General features: G+C 39.9%; 1 protein-coding gene across 1 annotated transcript; it reads right to left on the minus strand.

Annotated features, from left to right (window-relative positions):
* Positions 1–1,627: 1,627 nt before the first annotated feature.
* Positions 1,628–8,763, minus strand: ruvbl2 (RuvB-like AAA ATPase 2). The gene is made up of 14 exons (XM_078266360.1): positions 8,686–8,763; positions 7,410–7,464; positions 7,250–7,305; positions 6,704–6,845; positions 6,397–6,526; positions 6,248–6,314; positions 4,878–4,984; positions 4,692–4,785; positions 4,244–4,462; positions 4,043–4,161; positions 3,685–3,804; positions 3,473–3,602; positions 3,191–3,305; positions 1,628–1,997 (listed from the first exon to the last, which is right to left on the minus strand). Exons 2-14 carry the CDS (start codon positions 7,462–7,464, stop codon positions 1,972–1,974), a joined length of 1,380 nt encoding a protein of 459 aa, XP_078122486.1. The 5' UTR covers positions 8,686–8,763; the 3' UTR covers positions 1,628–1,971.
* Between the last annotated feature and the right edge of the window lie 1,106 nt (positions 8,764–9,869).

Genomic DNA, 9,869 nt, shown 5'->3' on the forward strand with positions numbered 1-9,869 from the left:
TGCCATAATTTAATAGGAAAGCTGAGATATGAAAGTGGAGAGAGAGGGGGGAAGACATGCAGGAAAACCGTCACAAGTCGGACTCGAACCCTGGACCTTCTGGGTCGAGGAATAAACCTCTGCATATGTGCTTCCCCTCCACCAACTGAGCTAACCGGCCACATGCAGAAAGGTGTCTTTAATCAACTAAATGATGCAAAAGAAATATATTTTTAGGCTGTCAGCAATGCTGTTTGACTTGCACGTTCAGGGCTTCCATTGATCTTATGACAGTTTGCACAGTGGATTTGTTGTAGAAAACATGTCTAGAAGAGTGATCTTTGGGCTCCACCTTGTGGCAACAATTTCAAGCTACTACAAACTTCTGTCTGATGCCCATAATCATATACAGTATGTTCTGTTAACCTTGACTCTGCTCCTTTTGTTAAGGGTTGTTTCAAAAGTCTCATAAGCCAAATTAATTTAAAGAACAAAGACAAGCAGGCTAAACAATTAAGCCAGGATCTTAAAGGATAGGTTCATATTTTTAAGTCCATCCTAAAACAATATTTACATGCCAGTATGTACATTGAAAGAGGTTTTGGTTGCTGTAATCTTTCCTACTGTCCAGACTGGCAGTGAAGAAATCCCATTGAAACACAATTCCACTGTAAGAGATGAGGGACACAATCTACAGCCCTTAACCAAAAATGCATTCTTTCTCCAGGGGACAGACATATCATGTAGAACTCACTTTTTCTGTGCTTTTGTACATACATTTGGGTTATCTGGAGTGCCTACCAACCCACAAACTATTAAATAAGACAACCCAGTCAGTTTGTTGTGGGCTGCCTAGATCAGAAAAATAAATGGGATTTAACCAGCCATTCAGATCTGGCGTCCCTTCCTATGTCACATGCAGGCTCATTAGAATATACCCCCCCCCTCCTCGAACCAAAAGTACTACCTTTACAAAGGCGCGCCATTATTTTCTCGCAAGCCAATCACCCAAAATATAAGCACGGACCTGAAAATGACCATACGTCTCCTTCAGAGTTACTTAACATGCCCCTGAAAATCTTGTTTTTGCTGACCTCCAGTGGCTTAGCACTGGTGGTTACAGGTGCAGACAAACACTTTTGACCAGAGGTGACTTAACATAACACTGATTTACATTGGTGGTTGAGTTGAGGCTAATGTGTAATGTATGTGAAACTAAAATGATTAACTTTAAAACATCCCCACTTGATTCATTTGTTTAACTCAGACTACTGAAGCCTCATATTAGCTTAAGAAAAACTTTAAAACAACATGTACTGTGTATTTTGTCTACTACGCAAAATAGCTTTAAGTCTGAAGGGGTTCTTGCAAGGCAGTGTTCAAAGGGTTTTTCTAACCATATAAAATCTAGGGGAAATAATTTTTTACTCTAAGATTTTAGGGATCATTGTGTATATGGGGCAGGAAATCGGTCTTGCAATAGTTTGGGTTTGATATGGTTCTAAGAGTGAGGTTGTTGGAACTGGTACTGGTCATGTCAAATAATTAAAAAAATGAATCAAAACTTTGAGGTTTGATGTTCCAATTAATGTTTTCTCACCAATATAATTGGTTTTGTAGCGTCAAAGACAGAGACAAGAACAAATCATCACAGTGTGCTTAGGAAAGCCTGTTTAATAATTTTCATAAAAATAAACCATGTAAAAGGAAAACACTGACGGAATAGATATTCCAGCCACAAACAAGGCCTCAATGATGAACAGAAATGTGGTAAATTCAGAATTAAGTCAAATTTCAGTGAATACATTTGATTCAAACAATGAGAATTAAAGCTGAACAGAGAAGAAAAATGTAAGGAAATCAGTCAAGTTGATACAATTCAATGCTGAATTCAAATTAAAGTAAAATCCAGTTCTGAACTGACTCTGACCCCAGAGACGATTCAACAACATTAAAACTTCAGAGAGTAAGAAAACAAAGCAGTCATCTTCATTATGAGGTGTCCATTGAACCCGTTTCTGAAATGTAAGAACAGATACATCTTGCTTATTCACCATGTAATGTAAAACTTGGATATACTGCGTAGCAGATTTATTCACCTTATTTTAAAATCTGCAAATCACATTCTGTTTTGCATTTGCAAGAAGGCTTTTTATTATTTCTTTCAAATGACTTGATGGGAGAGCTGCGCCTACTCATTGTCATAGTATTTTTCCATATACAGTATCTCAAAAAAGTGAGAACACCCCTCACATTTTAGTAAATATTTCATTATATCTTTTAATGGGACAACACTGAAGAAATTACACTTTGCTACAATGTAAAGTATTAAGTGTACAGCTTGTATAACAGTGTAAATGTGCTGTCCCCTCAAAATAACTCAACACACAGCCATTAATGTCTAAACCGCTGGCAACAAAAGTAAGTACACCCCTATGTTAAATTCCCATAGAGGCAGGCAGACTTTGATTTTTAAAGGCCAGTTATTTCATGGATCCAGGATACTATGCATCCTGATAAAGATCCTTCCTTCCATACCTAGAGATTGGCATGGGGTACTTCCCATAAAATCATCTCTCAATGCAAATCAAACCAGCTATTAGGCTAACCGACATAAAACCATGCCAGTCTCTAGGTATGGTGAAGGGTTTGTGATGATGTGGGGCTATTGTAATTCCAAAGGCCAAGGGATCTTTATCAGGATGCATAGTATCCTGGATCCATGAAATAACTGGCCTTTAAAAATCAAAGTCTGCCTGCCTCTATGGGAATTTAACATAGGGGTGTACTTACTTTTGTTGCCAGCGGTTTAGACATTAATGGCTGTGTGTTGAGTTATTTTGAGGGGACAGCACATTTACACTGTTATACAAGCTGTACACTTAATACTTGTGCAAAGTGTAATTTCTTCAGTGTTGTCCCATTAAAAGATATAATGAAATATTTGAGGGGTGTTCTCACTTTTGTGAGATACTGTACATATATGCTACAGAAACTACAAACCAATTACCGCTATGGAGAGGCGTTTTAGTAAGCACGTAGAAAACGGAAATCTTCTCTTATGACTGCAGCAGATTACCCAGGTGCCCCACTGTTTGACTTTTAGTAAACTTGTGTGAACGCAGCATCAATGTGGGCTGTTGCTGTGTGGGATCCAAAGCCGAGGACTTTGGCCACTACCAGAGACGGAGAGGATGAACAACGAACTCACGTGTTTCATTGAAGAGGAAGGAATCCTGATACTCCTTCATGTACTGAGAGGATCTGGCCTCATCCAGGAACAGAGAGTAAACCCTTTTGATGTCCTCCACCTGGACTTCTGTCCCCTGAAGAAGCCAAGACACAGAGATGACATCAACATAGACTACAGGAATTCATGACTAAACTACTGAAATATAATAAATAAATAAAAAAATAAAAATAAAAAAAGTTGCTACTTTTTGCATGTGTTACAGCCACAGCAATATAATCTGCTTGTCCAGACTGAGTTTACCTTGCGTTTGCGACACACCAGTCCAGCAGTGCTGATCAGCTGGATGGCGTAGCGAAGTGACGTCTCCATGCCGATGCGAGTCAGGACAGTGTGGGCCTCCTCGCTCAGATCCACGTCTTCCTCCTCACACCTGAAATGAAACCATGCGAGTTTGTAAATGCTGGGAAGAAGCAAACCTAGTCTGCTGACAGATGATGAACGCAGATTCTCACCGGATCTTGAGGATCTGCCTCGTCTCTTTTTCGCTGTAAGGGGAGGTGGCGATGATGAGCAGGCGATCCAGCAGGTCGATGGGGATGCCATGAGGGCTCTGATAGTTGGTGCCGCGGATACTAAGACATAAAAAGGAGATTAAATATTTGAAAATAATTTAAAAGAAATATTTTTTCGCAGAATTTTAGATACCATAAGTCAATAGCTTACAGCAGTCTGTCAAACAGCCAGATATACAGGTTATAAGAAATTACAATTCCCCCCAAAAAACGGTATCAGACATAAAAAACATATTTGTGTATTCCTAAAAAAAAACTCAAATGATCAGACGGGAGGAAAATGTAGATGCAATAGTACCGAGTGATGCCTCTGTTGGTGGCCATAATGAGAACTGGGGACAAGTCACTCTCCAGGGCACGGTTCAGGAAGGAAAAACACTCCATGTCCAGCATATGGACCTCGTCAATAAATAACACCTGAAACCACGGACATAGAAAATTAGTCTGGTACAATTACAGAAAATTCTTATATAAAACAAACACACACAGTTGTACCTACCCCAGGAATGATCTCCGCCTTGCCCTCTTCCCTCCACTCACACACTTTTGCATTAATCTGCTCGCGGACTTCAGACTTGATCTCCCCCGTGTCTCCGGAGAAGAGAGCCAGGAAGCCTTGTGTGCGGCTGTTGATGACGTCGATCTCATGGAGGGACACTGTGTGGACCACCTCTTTCCTCTTCTGCAGCTCTCCCTCTGGACACTGTACAAACTGTGTCTACAAGGATAACACAAATGCAATCAAATTCATTTCATAAATACGTCCCATTCAATTAATTACTATTCTACAAGGAGTATAGTGATATTAGGCAATGAATTTCAAACACGTTCAGGCTAATGCATTGTGTGATTCGACAAAGGCAAATGTCCGTAAATATCTACTGTTTGGGAGTGTGAATTAGTGACTGCAGTAGTGAAATGATATTGATGTGACAGTTACAGCATACCTGAGCTCCCATGGCATCATAGTCTCTGGCTCTGGTGAAGGAGCGGCCCAACTTGCTGATCTTTCCAGTGGCTTTGTCAATGGTAATAACATCTCTGAGAGAAAACAAAGTAAGACAGTTTAGATCACGTATGGCTATCCGAGTCATCCTGATGTGTAAAAATCTATGAACATAAGATTAACTCACCCTGCTTGAACCTTCTCTTTACTGAGACTGTCGATCATCTTGTTGCCCAAGTCGTATATTGTCTCCATCTCAGTAGTCTTTAGAGTCAGCTTGCCCACCTTGGCACCCTGCGAGACAAAGTTAAATATGTATACATTTGTCTATATTGAGTGTGTACTGTTTTACACACGTTTCAATTTCCTTTTCCCTGTAATATCAGTAGTGACTGCCTTCTGGCAAATCAAATATTATGTTCTGGCATTCAAGGTCCCATGGCATGAAAATGTCACTTTATGAGGTTTTTTAACATAATAACATAATATGAGTTCCCCCAGCCTGCCTATGGTCCCCCAGTGTCTAGAAATGGTGATAGGTGTAAACCGAGCCCTGGGTATCCCGCTCTACCTTTGAGGAAATGAAAGCTCAGATGGGCTGATCTGGAATCTTCCCCTTATGACATCATAAGGAGCAAGGTTACCTCCCCTTTCTCTGCTTTGCCCGCCCAAAGAATTTGGCCCACCCATGAGAAAGAGACATCATGGCTTGCAAACAAGTGGCAGTTGGTCAAGGCCACACCCCCACTCGTGAACCCCACACTTGTGAGTGAGTTTCCCACGTTTCCCCCCCCCTCTCCCCTCCTCAATAGCTATAGACACATAAATGGTACATACTAAGGAAAGCTAATTGTGGGACTGGCTCTAGTGGCTGTAATTCTGCACCAAGGCTGAATTTTGGGAAAGAGACTTCAGATACAGTATTTGGGGACCACTAAGACCTATATAAAAGAGACTTCAGATACAGTATTAGGGGACCACTAAGGCCTATATAAAAGAGACTTCAGATACAGTATTTGGGGACCACTAAGGCCTATATAAAAGAGACCTTCAGATACAGTATTAGGGGACCACTAAGGCCTATATAAAAGAGACTTCAGATACAGTATTAGGGGACCACTAAGGCCTATATAAAAGAGACTTCAGATACAGTATTAGGGGACCACTAAGGCCTATATAAAAGAGACCTCAGATACAGTATTAGGGGACCACTAAGGCCTATATAAAAGAGACTTCAGATACAGTATTAGGGGACCACTAAGGCCTATATAAAAGAGACTTCAGATACAGTATTAGGGGACCACTAAGGCCTATATAAAAGAGACTTCAGATACAGTATTAGGGGACCACTAAGGCCTATATAAAAGAGACTTCAGATACAGTATTAGGGGACCACTAAGGTCTATATAAAAGAGACTTCAGATACAGTATTAGGGGACCACTAAGGTCTATATAAAAGCATCCAAAGAGCACCATGTCATGGGACCTTTAAGAATGACTGTGACAGACAGACACAAAGTTATGAGTGCACTTGGAGCCTACGTGTAAGGAGCTTACCGTTCCAGTGGCTGGTCTATCAATCTGGATCTCCACCACCTCTCCTTCAATAATCTCTGTCTCTTCTCTGTAAGAGAAACACACTATGAATACTTCATTCATTTCAAACAATGAGACTCACAAAACAATTATTGTGTTTGCTCACTCACTTGATCCTCACTCCGATGGCTTTTCTAAAAGCCTGGCTGAGTGCCTCGGTCTTGCTCATCTCTAGGGAGAAGATCTCACTGCCGGCCAGCGCTGTGAAGGGTGTATCAGGGCCAAGAGACTGGGCAATGCCTGCATTACAAAATAGATCTCAACTGAACCGATACTCAGCTAGTGAATCTGGGAAAAGGAACGTATGCTTTTACGAAAAAAATAATTATACAATACCAATTACAACAACAATATGACTTCCACAGGATGATGATGAAATGAGATTGTGTTCTGGAAAGCCTCCAAGATGGCCCTTACCCATGGCGATGGCTGTCTTTCCTGTGCCAGGTTGGCCAGCTATCAGTACTGCTCTGCCAGCTATGTGGCCATCTTTGATCATCTCCAGAATGATCCCTGCTGCTCGACGGGAGGCCAGCTGGCCAACCATCCCCTGAGACACCTGCAAGTGAATGGGAACAGGTATTACTGCAGTCAAACATATATTAATGCTCATCGGCACATCATTCTGTACTGCAATCCAATACATCTGGTAAATTCACAACATTTCTGCTTATAATCATTTACTGAGCTAGTCTTTCAATTACTTGATAAACACTGGAATCCAAGTAAATGGGATTTCCTTACAGGGTTATACTCTAAAAACATCTATATCTATATATATATACACACACATCTATCTATCTATCTATCTATCTATCTATCTATCTATCTATATATATATATATATATATATATATACATACATACATATCTATATATATATATTTCTTTTTTTGATAAATGCCAACTAAAGAGGGAACCAGTGCTACAGTCACATACTATGAACTTAAGACTTTACGCTACCTGTCTTGGCTCCAAAGCATCATCCAAACCAAGGCCACGAATGTGAGAGTGTGCTCCTAAACACAAGATAGAAATGATCACATTAATATTAAGCACATATGGAAGAGATACATCTTGCATCAGCAAACATTCTGGGCCCACTGTGAATGTGGATGCCTACCGATTCTCTCGATCCGCGTGATGTCACGAACCTCTGGAACCTTTGTAGTCGCCATCTGTATCAAGTTAAAAGTAGACAGCAGAGATAACTTCAATGTTTAAAAAAAACAATAATCAAAGAATTAATACTACTCCTGTTGGCAAAAGTGGGACTCGATAAAGGACACTTGGAAGTAATCATGTGAAGTCAGCTTGCAACACAGAAATGCTAACTATTACCTTAAAGAACGAAATATCATCTTACAGAAATACAGCCATAAAAATTTGCAGTGGCCTACATCATCTAAAAAGGTATCCGGGAAGTGAAACTGATAAAGAAAAATGGGGCTAAAATAGATCAACAAAAGAATCAGTAAACAGGTTTATTACAGAAGGCTGGCTGCACCTGATATTAAGTTGGAGTGAACAAGGCTTCTGCCCCAAGAGTACAGAGGAATACTCCGGAAGCTGGGCTGAAAGCTATTTTATACAGTCTATGGCTGAAGCAGCTCGGACACTTTTATTAAGTCATCAAAATAGTGCAAAGAGGATGTTGAATCTGAGTTTGATTTTTGGTTTATTCCTTTTCAATACCATTAAAAGTCACAGACATTATTCAATTCACTAATCCAGATTCCGAATTTAGCTATATTTTCCACTTCTCTCTATAATAATCCCTGAGATTTTCAGTGTATGTGTAACGTTACTCCAGGATCAGAGTTATTTCCTTTCGTGCTTTGTACATCTATTTAAGCTAATGAAGTTCTTTTCTAATTAAATAGCAAAATGCCCCAGGTTTTACACCAAGTGTCAGAGCTAATATAAGCTAGTTAACCAAGCTGGAGCACATACAATTAACTGCAGAGTCTGTCCTGTCCAGTCCAGTCGGTTGTCATAGTGACAGTTGTAACGCATGCCACACAACACAAGAATATGAGAGCATGTGGCTTTAATTTGTCCTTATTGTTGTTTTTACAAAAAACACCCATGCCAGTTGTCAACGTGAGCTTGAGGTAAACGACATGGAGAAGAAACAAAGCTTACATCTCTTCTCGACAGCGCTAATAACGTTACATCGAGATATAGCGTTAATGCTAACGCTAGCTAATGTTATGTTAGCAAACTAGCTAGCTAGCTCCATTCATCGGTTTTCTGTAACGTTAGTTACAACCAGCCGAGGACTTTATAATAAAGTGATTTGAACGATAGCAAATATGCTACGCTATCAGGAAGTGAAAGAACCAGGTATTATGTGCTATTTTTTTTTATTTATAGTTATCGTATGAATTTAAACTCACCTGTGCAGCCACACTTGAGAAATGTGAGAATGCGGCGCTTCTTTCTAATAGTGCGCAGGGTAAATGTGTCCGAGGAGAAACAAGTCCTTCTTTTTCTATGTCAGTTGTGATGTTGACTGCCCTCTATAGACCATAGGCAGGGTGGTCTCTTGATCGCATAAAAACATTATAAGCAGTTTAGTAAGAGTGGTCGGGCTGCCCGTTTGTGTAGGTTTGGATCAGAGACTGTATTTTAGCCTATTTAAACCATTACAGCTTGCCTCATATGTATCCCCATTTGGTGTCCCCAGGAAAGGTAGGCTATTTAATGTATTAGATTTTTACATACTGCCTCGTCTCCTGTTCGCTAATTAACAAAGACTAGGATCTAAAAACTAAATAAAACCTGTGACTACATCAAATGTTACCTTTAACTTTACTTTACACATTGTATGATTTACAAACAAACTCGTAGGCTAGCTACAAAGTACGGAGATAGGGTGAATTTGTTCAGGGTGGTAGCCTGTAATATGTTGTTGAAAGTAGGCTAACCAATCCCATAATGAAAAGGTCTGTTTGCAAGTTGTAAGACATGGATAAGCTGGAACAGTGCAGTTTAGCCAATGCCAACTTCTTTGTTATACCATACTTGTATGCACTGTTATAGAATGTGTTGTATCTCCAACAGTGAATCACTTCCTCCCCACAGAAGCGTTCCCAGAGTGAGGTGACAGTGGCCGCTGACAGCCTTGGTGAGCACTGTGCACATTTCTCAATTTCTCAAAGAGAATCAGAAATTTCTCAAAATTTCTGATTTGACAGGTTGAACTAGTTCTGTGCAAAGCAGCTACCAAATTACAGCAAATTGACACTGATATGATGACTGCTCACCAGATGAATTTCAACAATATACCAATATTCTTCATTTTGTCAGGGGTATAACCTCTAACTTTTTATATGCTGCCTGTCACCAGCTTTCCGTCTGTAAAATAAAATAATAGGTCCACACAATGACAATTTTAGTTTTTGGCCTTGCTGATGTATTTGTATAAAGCAGCAGCTAAAAAACCCTTTTAATGTGATTTGAGTAGATGGAGATATTCTCAAATACATAGGGATATGGATCGATTGATGCTTCTCTCTTAAGTAGCCTACCATATTTACTAAAATTGCAAATTGCAAAATCACAAATTTTTGTAGTGACA

Source organism: Sander vitreus, chromosome 13, assembly GCF_031162955.1.
Source record: "Sander vitreus isolate 19-12246 chromosome 13, sanVit1, whole genome shotgun sequence".
Lineage (NCBI taxonomy): Eukaryota > Metazoa > Chordata > Actinopteri > Perciformes > Percidae > Sander > Sander vitreus.